Here is a 19,722-nt window from a genome sequence, read left to right on the forward strand (position 1 = left end):
ATAACAAGCTTCTGTGCAAAAAAAAACCCCCGAAGAGAACCAATGTTGTGGCCACAGTGGGTGGACAATAGCTTATTTAAGAGAGTGATGGTGAGGGAAAGATGAAGGGATCCAGGGCTTTGTTATTGTGACCGCACTGTTAAAGGCCACTCTAAAGCTGAAAGAAGAAAGATCAGAGACTACCCAAGCCCATATCACACCTTCTCAGCAAGAACCGACAACCACAAATCAGAGAGGATATTGCCTATCTGTATTTTCAGGTCAAGTTTATGCTTCTAGTGCTGCTGGCTCCATAACTCTCATTGTTTTCAATCCTCTAAAGTTTCAGCAGTCTGCCATCTGGCCTTCAGCTGGTCCTTACTCAGCTCTATGCTTGCAAACACTGTGTAGGGGCATAGAGTCACCGTAGTTTGAGGAATAGCATTTTACAATGCAGTGACTCCTAACAATACAGACTTCTACTAAAAACCCTCAAAACGTGAAATAAATGATTGATGTAACACTTTTGGAATGCTGAGTTTATCACAGATTGGCAGAAAAATTTGCCAAAAAATATGTTGCGGTCGACACCAGCTTTGCTGCTGTTATAAACTTGCACACAGTTATTCCTAGTTTTACACACGTCTATTTTTTAAAACCGTTGATGGTGTTCTTAATGTCTCACTCCCAATTTTTGTGTTTATAAGTTACACATTTTATATATCAGTCTAACAGGTGCAAAAAAAAAAAAAAAAAAGTTGTGCCGCTCATGTTCTGAAGGAGGTTTTTGCTGCTTATTTCCATATTCAGTCAATAGGAATGGCTGCCCCACCCCCTGCCATCCATACCCTGAAAGAAAATCGTGTAGAAAATCCTGTTTTGTGTTAAAACACTTTCCATGCGGCCAATGAAAAGTTGTTCTTTGCTATCGGAAGCACCTTTGAGACAAACATGAAAAAATGTAGCCTGTAAATTGGTCAAACCTGGACTAACGTATTCTACAATAATTGTGATTTCATTAAAAACGCAGCGATCTATAGAAAATATGGGAGATCTTTTGTTCTTTGTGCTGCATAACAAGTAGTTTTGTGCGAAGTGGGCTTTGTCTCCGGAGTGGGTGTGTGTTTGGAAAAAGAAGGAGCTCATGCTGGATGCCTTTCATGATACAACAGCCCCTGTTAGCGTATACCCATTGTTTGCTGTTATACATGAACCTTATTTTTTTTTAAGGATGTACAAATTCTAAATTTCCAATGAAAGATGTGTGATTGGAGGAATGAGTCCTGTTAATGTCCACTGCATGAGATTGCATTGTTGTTATGAGGTGAAACTCTGGCCTAACAGACTGCAATGTCACACTGTTTATAATGGATATTAATTTGTTGCAGCAGCTATGAGAAGATGGCATCCTTTTTGGGAACATTGTGGGTCAGTTTTTGGAGATTTGTGAAATATTTATTTCTTGATTTTTTTTTTTTTTATGAAATTTGGCTCAATACAAGATGAAACACGACTAAGATTTACCTTCTTGTCTTCAGAAATCCAGGTCTCATTGTTCCATCTGTTATACTCTTGCACTCCTCTGCTCCTGCTGCTGTTCCCTTTCTCCAGTGCTCATAAAAAGCATTCACCAATAATTCAACCAAAATCCAATTCAGCTTCTGTTTTTTATACCCTGTTTATTCTAAAAATAAGATCTGTGCTCCTCCTCAAACTGAGTCTTAGATCTGGTTGTTGCATTCTGTTCTCCCTAAACTTTAACCGCTGTTGCATGAAATGCAGAGAAGAAATGCCCAGTTTACCCTGAGTTTGCCAAAACATAAACATAAATACATTCAAACATCCAATAAATATTTAAATCAGGATTTGGAGCGGTTTGATACGCCAATACTGCTGAAAAACATGGCTTAAGTCTTTAAGCCATGTTTTTCTCCTCTTCTTTTTTCTCTATGCAAGTTGTCACCTTTAAATGCGCGAAGTTTAATCCACCTTTTTATTTCTCTTTATAGAGAAGCTGATAGCCTACCAACGGGAGTTTCATGCTTTGAAAGAACGGCTTCGTGTGGCAGAACACAGGACTCTGCAGCGTTCGTCTGAGCTCAACCACATTCTCGAGCAGTTCAGACGGGCCATCGCCGAAACCAACGGCAGCAAAGATGCGCTCATTAACTTCTCAGGTAACCGAGGCCTGCGCCTTGACAGGCATTGTTCTCAACATTGTTTTATTCCAATCCTGCATTCCTTCTCGTATCTTTATGGATTTAATTATTATTTCATCACAGTGGTGTGGAGAAACATCTATTAAGTCAAGTAAAATACAAAAAACAACTAATTGTCAGACTGACAGCAGTGAAACACACTTTATATCTAATAAGTGAGAGATGGATTATCTTGTTGAACAGGATCCTTGATATTGTGACGCACTAACTTGAAAAGCTTAGTTTTCAGTTTAATATCGCTCAAGCCTATTTGTAATGTTTATTTGTGACAGTTTGCACAATAATGTGTTTTGTTTTGCAGTTTACTCAAGTTTAAGTAAACGTAAACTGCTCTTATTGATTAAAAGCATTCTTCTTTTAAGTCATATATTACATATGACCAACTTTTACAGCTGAGAACTACACCACCAGCATTTTTGCTTTCACCTAGCTTTCTGCTCTTTATCAGTCAGTAATGACTTACGTGACGTTTGGTTTCAATGTGATATCTTTCTAAACAATTTGGCCATAAATCCTCTCCAGTTAGAGCTCTTAAAATAGCTCACCGTGAACTGTTTTGTTCGGCCCTGTTTTCAGATGAGACACAGAAACTACTGAAGGAGCTCACAAACAAGAAGGCTCTCCAGGTGCCAAACATCTACCACCACCTGCCTCACCTCCTCAACAATGAGGGCAGCTTGCAGCCGGCAGTCCAAGTGGGTCTTGGACGCACAGGAGGTAAGTGGATTTATACATTTTGCTGACTCGGCTTGAAGTTAACTTTGCCAACTTTTAATGGTGCTTCCCCTCCAAACCCCTTCTGTACAGCGAATGATGAACAAACACAGTAAAACCCGCCGACATCTTTATAACACCAGGGAGATCCTCAGGTCTCAACATGTTCTCAGGTTGTTACTTGTTCACAACAAGTGTCCTCGGAGGATTTAGCTTTCCACACGGATATTTACGTAAAACATAACTTATAATTAAAATTCTAATTGTTTTCCACGTCTGTTCTTCCTAAACAGCGTTGCAGCAAAACTTTACACTGATAACATAAACCGAATACAAGAAGCTCTTAAAATTTATGATGCAGTGAACCCTCCTGCGGAGTATATATTTTTTTCTCTCTCTTGCCTGCATCAGTGTTTTTTATGAGCCAGCAGTTCTGCACAATGTGTTTCTCTCCTGGTTGTTCGGATACTTTCAGTCTGTTTTCCATCTATTTTGCTGCTGATTGAGCTTTTATCCTGTAAGCTGCATCATACTCCATGTGACCTCTTCTGCATTTAATTCCTATTAAGAAGTGTCCATATCTTGCTTTTGGTGCTTTATGTGTGCACTAGATTTAGGGCTGAAGTAAGCTTAAGGTTTAAATCATACTAATGGCCCTGTCCCATTTTTAATCATTAAAATAGAGAAAATAGTACCGACTCTAAACAGACAGCAAAACGTCAAGTCAGCTGTAGCTATTAACAAAAACAAAAGATGAAGTCTCCATATCATTTTTAGTAGTTTTTTGCCACAATAAAATGCGGCCCTTTTAGGCTTTTTTCCCCTTTTACTTCCTGTCCTTAGATCAGGGACCTGAGATGTCACTAAGGCTCAACCTGACAAGATGTATAGGATGTAGTTGTCTTTCTTGTCTGACCAGCCTTACAAATACTTCTTGTCAGCAATGTTTTAAGAGACTATTGCTTTCTTCAGAAGTGAAAGAGAATGCCAACTCACTGCAGCCCTTTTCATCAGTGCCATCTGCTTTCGTCTCTGAATTATGCTCAGTTGGGTTTATTGCAATGCACAAAGTGGACTTACAGCTCCTGGGAAGCGATCCGTCATGGTGGGTCACAACTGCTGCCTGCAGATTCTCCCTAGCTTGTCTAATTGATTAAAATGTGAAGTTTTAAATGTAACAATATAGTGTTAGTTCTGTTTTTATTTCATCGTTCCTTTAATGTAGTTACTTTGTAAACCAGGACATTTGACTGGTTACACTAATCTTCAAGGTATTTGGTTTTTTGATATGTGGTACATTTCAGTACCAGTAATGCTGGATACATGACATTGTTAGTTGCCACTGGCAACCCTTCCTTCAAGATACCAGCACTGTGTCATAGAGCTTAGAAATCTGTCTTATCTTGGATTTCTTGTTTCATTGCCAGTCTGTGAATGTTTGGCACTGGGTTATTTATAGCTGCACAATTCAGGAATAAAACTGCACCAAAGTGCTGTACAAGAACGACGATGACACAAATTGACAAACGCAGAGTATAAAAGCACTACTTCAAATAAATGCCAAAGAATAAAAATGAGTTTTGAGAAGCGATTGAAAATGATCCAGGCTGTGGGCAGATTTAATTTGGAAAGGTAGATTGTTCCACAGAGCAGGAGCAACAACAGAAAAAGCCAGTTCTCCTTTCCTCTTAAGTCGGGTCCGAGGAACTGTCAGTAATAGCTGATCATTTGAACGTAGGGTTCTGGACACAGACTGGAATTTTAAAAGGTCCCGAAGATAAGGGGGAGCTAATCCATTTAAAACTTTATAAGTTAATATAAGTGATAAGTGATCACTTTATAAGTGATTGTGAGGACCCCAGATTTTTTATCTCTCCTTTGGTGAAAGGGTTCGGTGCAAATGATCATAAGATTTCTATGCCACAGATCCTTTCCTCTGTTTCTAGAAGGAAACACTACAGCAGTGCTGTCAGCTGACAAAACCTCATATTTGCATCTTTTGTGGTTTTGTTTTCTTATTTACATTTTTCTGAGGTAAAATTTGTTTGGCCTGATATTTGAGATACAGTGCCACATCACTTCCTAATGCTAGGAAGTTATGTGGCACAGGATGAATGGACAAAAGCACCACTGAACTGATCCTCTACAGTGTTTTACAAGCTTATCTAAAAACATACTGGTTCGTTTAAGGTATCCCTCAAACCCTTTCACCTGACTCTTCCACATAACCAGTATAAACGCTCCTTGGAGGCACTTTGGTTGTTGACAGATGAAACTAATAATATGATGATTCATGTTTTGACAATGCAATCACTATTGTGAAACCAGGGAGCGACAGCAATGCCTATTTACAGTGAAGTAGCTCTTCCACCACAACCCTCCTCACACCTGCTTGTCAGCTGAGTAAACTGACTTCCCTACTCAAAAGCGTTGGAGTTCATTTTAATCCCTGTCATAGTAGATGATTTTAAAAAATTCATTGACCAAACGGGAAGATGATGTCATGATTTGAAAGACACAAACTCTGCTAGAAGTGCTGTTTTTGTTCATTGAAGATCTCCAGTATTTAAATTTAAACCTATATGGCAATGAGGTTTACTGAAGACAGGAAAAAAGAAAACATTTATTATTTTTATTAGTAGCATTTTCCTTAAATAAATACAAATCATTTCTGCTCCATCACCTAATGTAAAGTGTTGACAAAGTTTGAAAAATGAATGCTATGCTACCACATGGAGGGTGTAAGGACTTCAAAGTTTGCTAAAATACTTTTTACCGTTTATTGAGATGATTATATAAAAAGTAAATGAAGATGGAAAGCAAAATGTTTTGTTTTTAGGCTATAAAGCCATTACTCTATGTAGTCAGTCTTGCAAGCACAAATATGGTTTTTATACCAATAAATCGGCTATTTCCAGTTGAGTTACATTTAGCTGTGCAGTTGAGCTGCTGAATATTGCGTTATAATTGTCACAGTTCATGTTTTAAAATGAAAATGTGGCACTTTAAGGTTCAACACATATTTTACCTGCTGTGTGTGGTTTTACACTTGTGTCTTTCTTTTGTTTGCTTGTTTTATTTTTCGCTCACACTTCTTGTCTCTTTTTATTTCACACTAAATAAATTGTATCCATGGTGTCTGAACTAAAAACGACACGTTCGCACTCATTTCAGCAAATGATTGAACAACATTTTGCAAAACACTGGAAACTGTACCAGTCACTTGTTTTCAGCGATCTGACAGAAACATGTAGCATGTTATATATTTTTTTTTCCCTCCTCCTGCCTTCTGGTGGAGTGAAAAGGACAGCCCAGTGGAGCGGAGCGGGCGAGCTGATCAAGGGATGAGGGGCGGTGCAGTCCTGGAGTCAGTCCTGCTGCACATGCATGCATTATCCCTCGTTCATTGTCTGCCATCCTCCCTGTCACTCTTGTCTTTTCTCCTTCCTCCCACATTCTCTTTTCATCCTCGACCTACTTTCTTGGTGGTGGGTGTCGCTATACAACATGGAGCTCAGTGGGAAAAACACAAAAGCAGAACTAGGACAGATTCTCCACGCTGCACAGATTACTCTAGAGAATTGCACCCCTTCTCAATCCGCTGTGCTGTTCACTCATGCTACACCTCAAGTTTTGTTGCGTGCTCTTACTTGGGCCCCATGTGTCCACTGAATCGGCGCAGTCAGCATGTTCCCCCTTTAACCGTCCTCCGCCTGCAACTATCAAACACACACTCTCTCAAATTCCATATTTATATCTGCTGATTGCTGCCCCACTAAAGTAAGTCATTTAGAGCTGTTATCAGCTCTTAACCCTGGTTAACCTTGCCTAAGCAAAACATTGACCTTTATGTAAACCAGGCAAACTCTAGTGAAGCCTTTACCTCTATGGTTAAAGAGAGACCCACAATAATATTTATTTTTGAGTATTTGAGTTGATGGATTGCTGTAGGTTGCTGTGAGGCAGCAGCTAAAGAGCAAAGTTTAAAAAAATATATATATTTAGGCCTTTTTTCAAAGTTTGTATAAGCTATAAAGTCATAGCATTTTTCAAATAAAATATTGTCTTATTTTAAAATCTCATTTTTGTCCAATTGTAGTTTAGAGTATATGAACCTTATTAGATACTTCTGTTAATTACATCTCCCAACCGCGCCCATCGAACCATATCCAAACTATCTCTGTCTGTGGGAAAACAGTGCTAATGATCGCAAGAAATATTCCTGTTGAGTTATAATTGTATCTTGTGGCATTGTATCTTACAAACTCCTTCTATTTGTCATCCTTCTCTATGCCATCTGCCAGTCTTGGCACAAATTGCATTTTTTTTGTGGATCTAGGTTGACTTAATCTGTTGTCGACTGTCTCACTCACTCTAAAGATTATTTGTTTTGGCCCACTCAGTTGTGATTTAACTACTACCCCTATGGTCCTTTCCTGTTTCTCACCTCATGCTGTATCTTTTCCTCAGTTACCATGGTGATGGGGATCCCCACAGTGAAGCGAAAGGTGAAGTCGTATCTGTCAGAGACGCTGCGTTCACTAATAGACAAGCTCTCACCAGAGGAAAAGCTTGACTGTGTCATCATTGTGTTTGTTGGGGAGGTGAGAACTTGAGTGGTAGTACAATGCTTTTTCAGAGTCGAAGGAAAAAGCAAACGAAAGAACCATACTGTGTGGGTGTAATGTTTCCTCCTGGTGTGATCTCTGCAGACGGAGCTGGACTATGTTCACAGCGTGGTTGTTGGCCTCGAAAAAGAGTAAGTACACTTCTTTCTTTTTTTTTTTTTTTGCAGACAGCTTTAAAGCTCAGAATACTAACATTTATACACAGCAACCCACGGAAAGCTTCATGTCTCATCTAAGTCCAAACCGTTTCTGTCATTAGGTTCTCTACAGAGCTCAACTCCGGTTTGTTGGAGGTCATATCCCCGCCAGCCGCCTATTATCCTGACCTGAACAACCTCAAAGAGACTTTTGGAGACTCCAAAGAAAGAGTCAGGTAAAAATGCATTACACAAGTAACAAGACCTTGTTATGTTACGATAAGCTATATTACTGTACATAAGTCTTTTAAATTATTATGTAAACTATCAAAAAAATGTCTAAAGTTTGAATTGTTTGACTTAAAAAGGAAACAAAGACAATCTAAAGAAAATATTTGGTAATTATGCTTACACTTTAAGTAAAGTCTGTTAAAAAAAAGCGACTAGGAACTAGTTAATAGCATAGTCAAGAATTTGATTTAATATTATTAATCAAACTTTTTGCTTAAAAATGTGAATATGTTGAACAAAATATCAACCCACCAACAAATGGTAAACAGATGTATATCGCTAATTCTGCTCCACTGCTACATAGAGAAAGTGGAAAATTTTCTGAATAAGTAAACTGATTTAAATGTTTAAACTTTAATCAAAATGTAACTATTCTCCCAGGAGTTTAAAAAAAAGGATCACCTAATTCTCCATGTCAGTATGAAGCATAGACTTTGAGAGAGGAATAAATAAAGAGGGTGTGGGGGGCAATTTAAAGTCTCCAAATCATCTTAATATGTGATTTTGAGGCATCAGACATCCATCTTGGCAGAAGACGTTAAGTCCCTTTTGTTGGCCCAGATTTTCTCTGTTCTTCACAAAAGTAGTTCAGGTGCTTAACTGGGGTTAATGCTGCAGACAGTTTTCAACTGGATCTGTAAAAGAACTAATTTGCTTTTCTTCCACCTAAGAGCCAAGTTGGAGCTACTTCTTTATAAAAGTTTAATTCGGTTAATATTTGATCCTTCCACTGTTTTTTTTGTTTTAAAGGATTACAGTGTATGGTCAATGTTTATGTACGCATATTACAGTATTAATCCCTGAATGAAGACTTGACAATTTTGAAAACAGCTGTTAAATGTATAAGAGTGGTCAGATCTCTGGTGTTTGTTTTTTGTGTACAGCACATATCGACGTTTCTTCTGGTACTTAGGAATAAAACATGGTAAAATACTGAGTTAAATTTAGTTTAACCAATGCTCTGATGGAATGTAAAAGAGCTGTGATGAGGATTGCAGAAAAAGTGGAGAGATGAGTCAGGGGAACACAGAGGGGAGGGAGTATGTGATAGCTTTTAGGTGGCTTGATGGGGCGCTTAGTATTCCACAGGCATTTGTCAAAGTCAGATCAAGGTCATCAGCAGCAGCACTCTGTATCGCTGTCTCTAAGCAGGGCTCCATCTGATCCACCGTGCTTTATCTTCTCTTTGTAGTTGAATTGATTAGAAATCTGTTTACAGTGCATTGCAGGCTTCTTCTATGTATTCACACAATAGCCTTCAGGAGCGCGGCACTCTGTGTGGGTGTTTGAGTGCGCAGACGTTTCAGATTGTATCTAGATCAACATGATTGTCACATTTTCTATGTTAGCAACTAAATTGGCTAAGAAAATACTGTGGACTTTCAAAGTTGGAATAAGTGACCATCCCTGCTTACTGGTGTGTTAAAGGGAGCTTGTGTAGTCAGAAATTTGCCTTTGACAGCTCCCACACAGAAACACCTGCAGTCCTCTGTGAGCAATCTTATTCCCGACCGCTACATCATTTGGATCAAACAATTAGTGTGACAGCTGGGGTTTATAAATTATTCAAGCAGAGTCTGCTCTCGCAACTTTGCACGCATACCTGGAAAAACACTTTTGCTTTGTACATGTAAAGCAGTCTGCCTGACATGCACTTCAGAAATGTAAGACTCCTCAACATGCAGGAGGATGGACTCGGCTATCATGGGTTGATTTTTATGTTTGTGTTTCAATGACTTCTGTTTTTATTCAGATGGCGAACGAAGCAGAATCTGGATTATTCCTTTCTCATGATGTATGCTGTGAGCAAAGGGGTTTATTATGTCCAGGTATGTACTTGAATTTTAATGCAGAAATGTCTTCAATGCTTCTATTAGGAGCTGAATCATTATGTGTAACACAATTCAGAAGATTCTCAATTTGGTATGTTTGCTGTAGCATGTATATAAACACAACATACTTAAAATGTATTGTCCGAAAAGCTTTTTTTGTCACGTCACACTGAAAGGTGAACTATTACAATAATAAACCATTGTGTGTAAATATTACATGTCAGTCAAGATAAGTGTACAGTATTTATAACTCTGCTACAGTTCCAGCCATTTTACCAGCAACCCTGCTAAAGATGTGTGAAATGTATTTTTTTGACTCCAGTCGCATAATGAAACATGGAAATTTTACAACATGGAATCTCAACACATTTGGTGGGGAAAGAATCCCACTTAAATAAAAATTTATGCCAAAATCCCCTGGGCTAAAATCAACAGTACTCCTGCTTTCAACACTTTTTACTGCCCCAAAAAGACACGCCTACTTCTCTTTAATTCAGTTGAAAAACACTTTTATGCCAAAGGGAAATTAAATGTTGTCTTAAAACGTATCATCCAAGTAATTTCAAAAAGTGATGACATCGTGGGGAGGAAAGATCTCAGCTAGCGCTCGACCTCTGACTGAAAACTGTTGCTGTATGACAGGCTCATGCATGTGATGATATGCTAACAACTCAATATAACAGCTGCAGGGAAGATATCTAACAGTAACATCCCCTGAATGACACCATCAGTTGTTAGCAAGCGCTGCTAATCCACCTCATTTGCTTTTGCCACTCCTTAATAAATCTCTGGCAGTTTGGTTAAAAAGCCTGTCAGAGAGACATTGGAGTTGGTGATGTTATCCTTGCTTTTTGCTTAAAAGCTTGCAACGTTAGCAATCTTTTTATATTTACCATTATGATGAAATGGTACATGAAGGGATTGTGTTAAAGTATATTTTTATGTTGGATATCCCCCCCCCCATTGTGTAAATGTGCATAAATTGAAGATTAATTTTTTTTCTAAATATCTTGAGCATGAGATATTTGTGTTACCACAAGTAAAAATTTATTTCTTTAAAGGCTAACAAATCTTTAATAGAGGAGAAACTGTTGTAATCAGTAACCTAATGAAACCAAACAAGAAAGCTGTTTTTATTTCTGAAAATTAAAAAAGGCAGTCATTTTCTTTCCCTCGGCATTTAACTAGTGCTTTTTAAGGTGGTAGCAATTTTCTCTATTACCATAAATCTCTTGGGCTTCTCCAACTCTTGTCTGATGTAATCTGGGGATGTTGTTTATGATCATAATGAAATTGACAGAATCTTTACTGTGTTAAAACGTCCTTTTCTCTCATCCATTAAATGCCATTTCTATCTGCGCTCAGTGGAAAGAAAAGAGGTATTGTCATGAGAAAATATTTTCAACTGCCTTAGCGTAACCTCTAGTTTAGTGTAGTTGTTTCCTAGCTCAGCTCAGACAATGTTGATCGTGAAAATAGAAGAGCTCCCCTCCCCATTAAGGATAACCTCGCATTAATCTCACACAGTGTTTCTTTTCTGGTATTTTTATTATTCTGTGTTGCTTCTTTTAGCTGGAGGACGACATCGTTGCCAAGCCAAACTATTTTGCCACTATGAGGAACTTCGCCCTGCAGCTATCCTCTGAGGACTGGATGATCCTGGAGTTCTCCCAGCTTGGCTTCATTGGTATTACCTTCTATAAATCAACCTCAAACAATTACCAAACAAATGCAGCATGGTACAGACTACTTCTGCGCTATTATTACTACTATCTATTTTTTGAACTATATGACTTGCATTCTTAAAAACCTAAGTTTTTATTAAGTAAATTTTTTGCTTATAAAGGCAATATAATGGAGTTTGCGGGTATAACTCATTGTAACAGCACTGCAAAATTACTAAAGTTCAAAATGCTTTATACTGTCAGTCAATAAGATAAGATAAAGTTACTCAATGAAATTATTATTAATTCCTGGAATAAGAGGCAGATTTAAATACAGACAATGACTGTGGGTTGATCACGACCCCCAGTATGAATTCAGACTTCTGTGTTCTTGCTTCATTTTCAACTGAGAACTTGTAAATTCTGACTTCTGATCACAAGAAAACCAACTGTTTTACACACTAGCAAATATAATGGCTGCTTGTTTGTTGCATCTCAAGTCTTTTAATAATAATTTTAAAAAAGTAGTTCACGTTTCATTGAGTGTTTTTAAAAATGAAAATATCATTTGTAAATCCTTCGACCAATATACTGTGTTAGTCTGGCGATCTGTATAGGATGTACAGACTACACTGTATGAGTCTGAGATAGGCACCAACATGAACTAAAACATCAAACTATCATTGCTGCATGGCTTTCTGTCGAACTGCTGTTAATATTTTGCAAATTATAGCATGTCACTTATTCATTTTTAATTAATTTCTAATCTGTTTTATCGCTTCAGTAATTTGTCAAAGATCTCAAGCAAACTCTTATGTTGTATCATGTTGGATTCTTGTGGCGTCTGTGATTCTTTCAGGGGTTTATCTAGTTTCAAGTAACAGGAGTTTCTTGAAACAAGAAGGAACAAGAAACATTTCTTAAGTAGTTTTCTCGCTCTTACAGGAAAAATGTTCCAGGCTCCAGATCTGAACCTCATTGTTGAGTTCATCTTTATGTTCTACAAAGAGAAGCCTATCGACTGGCTGCTGGACCATATTCTCTGGGTCAAAGTCTGTAACCCTGAGAAAGATGCAGTATGTCCTGTCAATAATGTGCAAACAAGAGATTCAACATTGCGGGGATTAATCTCATCATTGTCTCATTTGTTGCTTTTTTTATCTTTTTTTTCCTCCAGAAACACTGTGAGCGGCAGAAATCCAGCCTTCGCGTGCGGTTTAGACCCTCGCTCTTCCAGCACGTTGGACTCCATTCTTCTCTTGCTGGAAAGATTCAGAAACTCACAGTGAGTTCTCGTGTCCTAACCGTTGTTGACGTTCAGAGTGAGGGGAATCTGTTTCCTGTATAGAAACAGTGGTTTCCTTTCTGTCTGCGTCTGTAGGATAAGGACTTCCTGAAGCCGCTGCTCCATAAAATGCATGTTAATCCCCCAGCAGAGGTCTCCACTTCCATGAAGGTAACACTCCAGAGGTTTTGTAATATATTTTCTGTATTGTTGTCAGTTAAATCATACTGAAATTCATTTTTTATGAGTAAATGTGTCTTTTGCATCATGCAGGTTTATCAGGGCCACAGTCTTGAGAAGACGTACCTTGGAGAAGATTTCTTCTGGGCTATCACACCTACTTCTGGAGACTACATCCTCTTTAAATTTGACAGACCAGTTAGCATAGAAAGGTTAGGAGCAGCAGCACCCTACATAAGGCGTATCTTTACCTTACAGGCCAAACATTTTCAGACATAGGCACACACAGAGAGCTTTTTTTTTCTTTTTTTTTTTTTTTTTTTTTGTCCTTCAGTAAGTGTGGGTCGGCTTCAGTGAGGATGTGTGCGTGTGTGTGTGCGCGTGCACACATGTCTCTGGAGGTCAGGGTGAGCTAATGAGAGCGCTCTAAATTCAGCATTCTCAGGCTGCTGCTCTGCAGTGGTGAGGCAGATAGGAAGGAAGATGGAGAAATAGAAGCAGGTTAAAACCAGCCTGAGAGGAGAGACAACCAAAACCCTTTGTTCATGTTGAAATGAGGTAAAATGAGGCTGCAGTTGTAAAAATAACATTACAAGTACAATGCCCATACCTAAATGTGCAACCGATCTTATCCGCCAATCTCATATACTTCTTCAAAGATCTGTGAAGATCACTAAAAGAGCTTCCTCTTCCTCTGGTTTTGTACAGTTTTGTTTTTTTTAATAAAAAAAAAATGGAACTTTGAGTGAGTATTTTATCTTTATAACAAATAAAATTGATATCGGCCAAAATCTGAATTTTAAAGATTTGTGTTATTGGACAGACAACTGCAGTCAATTCACTCCTAAGTATAACAACTAAAGCCATTCAAATAGTGAAAGAAAATTGTTTCAAATGTAATAGGATTACAAGATTTTCTTTCTTTAAAGGTATAATCTTGGAACATTGCTGCAATTTTCCTCCAGTTCGTCTTGTATATTTTTGAATACTTCAGCTGCCTACATTAGCACATTATGAACGTAGCATTCATAACATTGAGAAATGTTTTGAACAGAAAATCTAAAAACCACATGCTTTCATGTCTTTCACAACTGTAGCCAGCTTGTTTTTACTATGCCTTGCAAAAATATTCGTACTCCATAAACCGTTTTACATGCTGCCGCATTACTGCAACAACCTTGTCTGTATTTTAGTCCATCAAAATTTCAAGTCTTCCACTCAGTCCCATTTGGATTTGGATCTGAAGAGATAGAAAAAACAATGCATCATTTTACTGTAGTGGTCCCCAACCACCGGGCCGCGGATCGGTACCGGTCCGTGGACAAATTGGTACCGGGCCGCGCAAGATATAAATAAATATGTCTGTTCTATGTATTGAGTCTTGAAGAGCTTTTAATTTGAAAATACTAAACCGGAAGCTGTCGGTTATGTCTTGTGCGCCAACATGCAGCAGAATGAGTAATAAACAATGGCGAAGGGTTGACCGGTCCACTGTACTAAAAAGGTTGGGGACCACTGCTCTAGTGCTTTGTGTTGGCTTACTTTTGCAAGGCACAGAATGCCTTAACCACATGTGTCCCATTTCATGACATACAAATATTGGTTGGACTGTCTCCCTGTTTGAAGCAACTGGTGCTCATCCTTGGATGCAAATGTTAAAATAATGCATGATTTAATTGGCAGGTTCCTGTTTCGCAGCGGAAACCAGGAGCACCCAGGGGACAAGATTGAAAACACCACAGTGGAAATACTACCTTCATCGGTAGGGAAACACCTCCCCCCACACACACACACACACACACACGCCCACACAGTCAGTCATTGAGAGATGTGCAAAAGGCCCTGATTACATTACATCGAGTGGTTGCTCTTTTGGACGTAGTGTATTGATTTTTGACTGTACTGAGGCCGATGACAGAATCACTGCTTCTGTCACTTTGGTCGGAATGTAATTTACACATTTATTGTAAAACATTTAACTAATGAGCCTGCTAAGTGCTGTTTAAATGGTACGTCAGTGACATTTGAATTTCTTTTTACATTTTGTTTTCTGTCTTTCCATTTTAGGAAAGTGGACTGCAGACCAAAGAGAAGTACAAGCGAACCGAAGATCGCTTTTACAGGATTGGTAAGAGCTTTTAATTTTTTAATTCTACAGTTATTGGTTCCCCAAGCATTCCTTTTAAAGAGAAAGGGCCTGACTTAACAGGTTTGAGAACTGTTCCACATATTAATCTTTTCTCATTCTTAGCTCCACTTGACTTAAAGACACAATAAGATCCTAGTAGATTTAAACAAACTCTACATGTTTACTGATATAATGGAAGAACAGAAAAGTTTTTCTATTCCCTGTTATCATTCCCAACAGAAATGAGCCTCCTGGGCTACCATACTTGCAGCCAAGACGATCAAGAAGTCGTGGATTCATAATGAAATGATTCACTAAACGCTGATCAACTTAAAGTATCAATAGTTTTAGTTAAATTGCTTTTAAAGGTTCACTTTAGTTTACCCATATTTCTGCTTGTTAGTAATAATGAGGGAAGGCAAAAAGTTGCAAATTAGTTGATGGAAACATGTGAACATCATATTGATGATGTGACACCAGGAAGGTTTTAGTGGACAACCAACTATGGAAAGTAACTAGTTACATTTACTCGTGTAGCTGTAATTAAGTACAATTTATGTGTACTCTGTACTTTTTGAAGACGTGAACTTTTGCTTTTACTTGGGTTTGTTTTGAGAAAATTAATCCACTCTTATACATTTGAAATCTTGTATTAATGAGAAAAAAATCAAATAAACCAAGGATTTTGCAAATATGTCTTTAAAAACACACTTAATACCACACAAATATTTTTTTTGTATGTTAACATATTTTATTTTAGGTTACATTTTTATTTATAAAGGCTGTTCTTTAACTAGAAACACTTTCAGACCAATATCTCCTCTTTTATTTTATAAAGTCTACGAGTGGAACATTCTTCTGCTCATAAAACTAATTAACTTTTACATAAAGTAACATTTTAATGAGCTATTGTATATTTGTATTTGAGTATATTTTAGACTGGTGACTTAAAATTGGTCAAAGTAACTGTGCTTTTACATTAATACATTACTTTTTAATGTAATGTAATGTTCTCTTCATTTTTTGATAACTTGAAAGATAATTGTTCTCTCTGCTCTCATCAGTTTATAACTATGACTCACATTTTGCCCCTGTTTCTTGCATTTTAAGTATTGTTCTCAGTCAGTGAAGGTGGCTGAGGTTTAAATGATTTTGTGTGTTCATGTGTGAACACTCAGGTAATTTTGAGAAAGGTGTGGCAGAGGGAGTGGTAGATCCAGCCTTCAACCCTGTTGTTGCCCTTCGGCTTTCCGTTCAGAAAGACTCTGCGGTGTGGGCCATCCTCAGTGAGGTAAGTCAGTTGTCCAGGTCACGACATGTTCAACTTTTTTCCAGATGTGGAGCCCCTCTTTGTTTCTGCCTACTCAGGCGAATAACTGAATGAAAAGCTGGCGTGCTCTCTCATTGCAGATCCACATAAAGAGGGTATCTGGCTGATTGTTCTGCAGGAGACACATGAATCACAGCCCCTGGAGGGCCAAAATCTCCCAGACTGCTAATGCGGGGTCTCTAGTACCTAGCAACCAGCAGAGAAGCGATTAGAGCTTAGAATTGTCTAAGAAATGCCCGGTCTCTGCCCCCGTTCTTCCTGATTTGCTTTGTTTTTGCCTCTTATTTATCGGTTTCTCCCCACTCTTTCTCCATGACTCCCCCACACTCTTGTGAATTTCATTTATTTTTGAGAATGGGAATGCTACTGTCTGCAATCAACGAAGGAGGGTGTGAAGACATCTGCTCGCAGCAGCTCGGACTCTCAAAGCGACTGTGTTGCTGAGCAGCTTGGAGACCAGTCTGATAGTTGCTGGATGAAAGAGGCCGAATCTTTACAGGTGGAGAGAACTAGTCCACCTGCCCGGTGGCGGAGAAGCTGCCAAATCCCTCAATTACTCAATGCTGCCACACCTGGGCGAGCGGGGGCATTGCACTTTCTCTAGTGCCTCAGCGAACCCAGCGTTGATCAAGAATGTCTACGTCTCTAAAGGCCAGTTGTTCTCCGTTCCGAGCAGAAATGGTGGAGGTTTAACCTCCAACACGTGACTCTAGATCAACCGACACCAGCCCAAACAAATGTTGTTTTTTCTCCACTGCAATCAAATAAATACCCGCCCCGTTGTTACGCTGGTGAGCTTAATGTTCCATAATCCATCTGAGTGATATTTGACTGTAGGGCAGCCTAGTGATCCATAAAGAAAATCAGCACCTTGACGTCCAATCTTTTTCACCTTTTTGTCTGACATGCTGTTTGACCTTGAGGTCAGTTTATAGTCGACTAACTTGGACATTAGCCTGGCTAAATTTCCCTGAAGAAATATATTGTTATAATGACATTATTATTATGATTATTATTATTACAGCTATAACTGACGATCTATGAAGTTGACTTAATTTATTGGAAATAAATCTTTAATTTGTACAAGAGGTAAAATATATTTTTATTCTAAGAGATGTTTACAGTAGTTACGAGTCTGTTTTTATGCATTTTTTTTTATTTTTAATTTGAATTGCTTCTGTGCATCCTTATATTCATGGCATACATACACCTTGTTGCAAAGTCCTGAATCGCATTAATTTCAATTGCATTGAAACCTGTTTGCAGGGTTCCTACACATTAAGGAAACTCTTAATTCACTCTCCATGATTTGTAACAAACGTCTTGACTTGTGTAAAATTATTTTTCTAGAATCTTCTGTGCTCCACTTTCAAGAACAGCAAAATCGGACGTTTCAAAAACACAAACACAATCAGTCGCAACCTTTTTAAGATATTGAGATAACGATGTGCTATAAACCTTTATTTTAATAATTTTTCAGGCTAGAATGGGAAAACCAAGAAGATGATCTTGAAGTCTTGGTTTTGCTGTGTAAGGAGTTGCTTAAAGCTGTGGAGTCTGTTACACCGAAATAATGTAACTGTCATGACAAAATAAGCGTGAGGATTTTATCTCACTATAATGGAACAATGATGCAAGTAGTACATGTAAAAGCACCCAAACCATTTCAGTTATACCAACAACACTAATTTGAGATTTCAATTTCTGAAGATAAAGTGATGAAAATGATCAAAACAAAAATGATCTTGAGGTGTTGGTATCTCGGTATGAAGAGTTAAAAGCTGTAGTGCTTGTTGTGATGAAACTCAAAACTCAACTTGCCTGATATCTTGGTACAATACAATAAGCTGTAAAAGTATCATGATTTTAATACCGAAGCTAGCTAAATGTAGAGAGAATTTAGCAATCGCAATGAAATCAAGTTTTTATACCCGAGCTTTTCAGATAGTTCCTGGTGCCATCAAAAGACGGGCAGTCGCACTCTAATGCATCTTTACTGTATTTTACTAAAATAAAACACATTTTCTTTGCTGTTTTTAATATTTGGAGCACACTAATACTAAACCCTAAATACTCTAAAGGAAAATAAAATCAGTATGACCTTGGTTAAAATGGCCAGAGATTGGTTGGGCTATTAGAAAACTGATGTGGAACATGTGGAATATTGAAATATGTGAAGTGTAGGAACCCTGTTGTAGACATGGGCCTAAAATAGGAAAAATGTGCCTTATAACACAGTTATCTTAAAAATTGTCCCAAAATCTTTATAATCCGTTCCCTCTTGGTTTCTTCCTTAGAAATGCATTGTATGTTAATATTTAAAAATAACAGTATCAACTGATGTCAAAGATGATCTTACTGCTGTCCAAAATTAGTGAAAGGTGTAGTTATATTAGCTCAATCTCTGACATAGCGATATTTGCACTGCTTTATTGTTTTTTTGTTTTTTACTTTTTTTGTTTAAATCACACTGTCCTCATTGTACCTCACTTTTCACCTTCACTCATCTTTTTAACAAATTCAACCATTTATTTTGTCAATTTTTATTGGACAGGACATGACTACTGATGATTAGAGTGCACTTCTGATTGTACATACATCTAAAATATATATTCTATCACTTTTTTCCGTTTGAAGAAGTTTCTTTCTACATTTTCATGTTTGTGGCCAATTATCTCAGTGGACACTATTTGTAAGTAAAACTTGACTGATCTTTTGTATTAGTGATTGTTGTTTTCACTGCTACGGGGTTAGTGAAGTGCCTTTAGGTGGGATTGTTTTCTAATGATTAATTTCTGGCTTATGCTTGTTTGCATTCATGACATGTAATTTACAAACATTTTGTTTAGATCTAAATGGGTTTTTACCCAATCGAAGTATGTGCTCCGTCCAGTCTCTCTGGTTCATCTTTTCATTTGGAAAGCTGAGCACAGTAATGTGTGAAAATGACATTTTCCTCTTTTCACGATGTTTCCTCTGTTTTCATAAACAAACAATGAACACATGTAAGGGAAGAATTGTCATGTGATCTTCGGGATTTTCCCCGCTCCTTTTTAAGGAAGGGGGACAGACCACAAAAAAAAAAACAAACAAAAAAAAAACAAAACGCTGAAAGGACAATCACCCAATCACTTCCAATGCTCATCAGTTTATGTGCCTTCATCGTGTTCATGTGTTTGCCTGACTTTGGTGATATTTTTGGCATCAATTTTCCATGAACGTAAATTTTAAATAAACGACTGTTCTGGTTAGAAGTAATGATCATTTTTGTGTTGTGATTTTGTTCTTCGCTCATCACTCATCCCAACTGCATCGCCAGGTTTCATTTAAAATAC

The 19,722-nt window shown here is 37.9% G+C and overlaps 1 protein-coding gene across 1 annotated transcript in view; it reads left to right on the forward strand.

Moving 5' to 3' along the window:
• Nucleotides 1-19,645, forward strand: part of mgat4a (alpha-1,3-mannosyl-glycoprotein 4-beta-N-acetylglucosaminyltransferase A) — a 35,253-nt gene extending 15,608 nt beyond the window's left edge. Inside the window, exons 2-16 of the mRNA XM_044131252.1 lie at nucleotides 1,989-2,156; nucleotides 2,775-2,915; nucleotides 7,383-7,516; nucleotides 7,625-7,671; nucleotides 7,800-7,913; nucleotides 9,722-9,797; nucleotides 11,373-11,487; nucleotides 12,410-12,540; nucleotides 12,642-12,749; nucleotides 12,846-12,920; nucleotides 13,023-13,141; nucleotides 14,613-14,691; nucleotides 14,997-15,057; nucleotides 16,236-16,348; nucleotides 16,468-19,645. Coding sequence (XP_043987187.1) covers nucleotides 1,989-2,156; nucleotides 2,775-2,915; nucleotides 7,383-7,516; nucleotides 7,625-7,671; nucleotides 7,800-7,913; nucleotides 9,722-9,797; nucleotides 11,373-11,487; nucleotides 12,410-12,540; nucleotides 12,642-12,749; nucleotides 12,846-12,920; nucleotides 13,023-13,141; nucleotides 14,613-14,691; nucleotides 14,997-15,057; nucleotides 16,236-16,348; nucleotides 16,468-16,494 — 1,508 coding nt within the window. The 3' untranslated portion in view covers nucleotides 16,495-19,645. The remainder of the gene's footprint in view (nucleotides 1-1,988; nucleotides 2,157-2,774; nucleotides 2,916-7,382; nucleotides 7,517-7,624; nucleotides 7,672-7,799; nucleotides 7,914-9,721; nucleotides 9,798-11,372; nucleotides 11,488-12,409; nucleotides 12,541-12,641; nucleotides 12,750-12,845; nucleotides 12,921-13,022; nucleotides 13,142-14,612; nucleotides 14,692-14,996; nucleotides 15,058-16,235; nucleotides 16,349-16,467) is intronic.
• The last annotated feature ends 77 nt before the right edge of the window (nucleotides 19,646-19,722 follow it).

Source organism: Gambusia affinis, linkage group LG11 (assembly GCF_019740435.1).
Source record: "Gambusia affinis linkage group LG11, SWU_Gaff_1.0, whole genome shotgun sequence".
In the NCBI taxonomy this organism is placed as follows: domain Eukaryota; kingdom Metazoa; phylum Chordata; class Actinopteri; order Cyprinodontiformes; family Poeciliidae; genus Gambusia; species Gambusia affinis.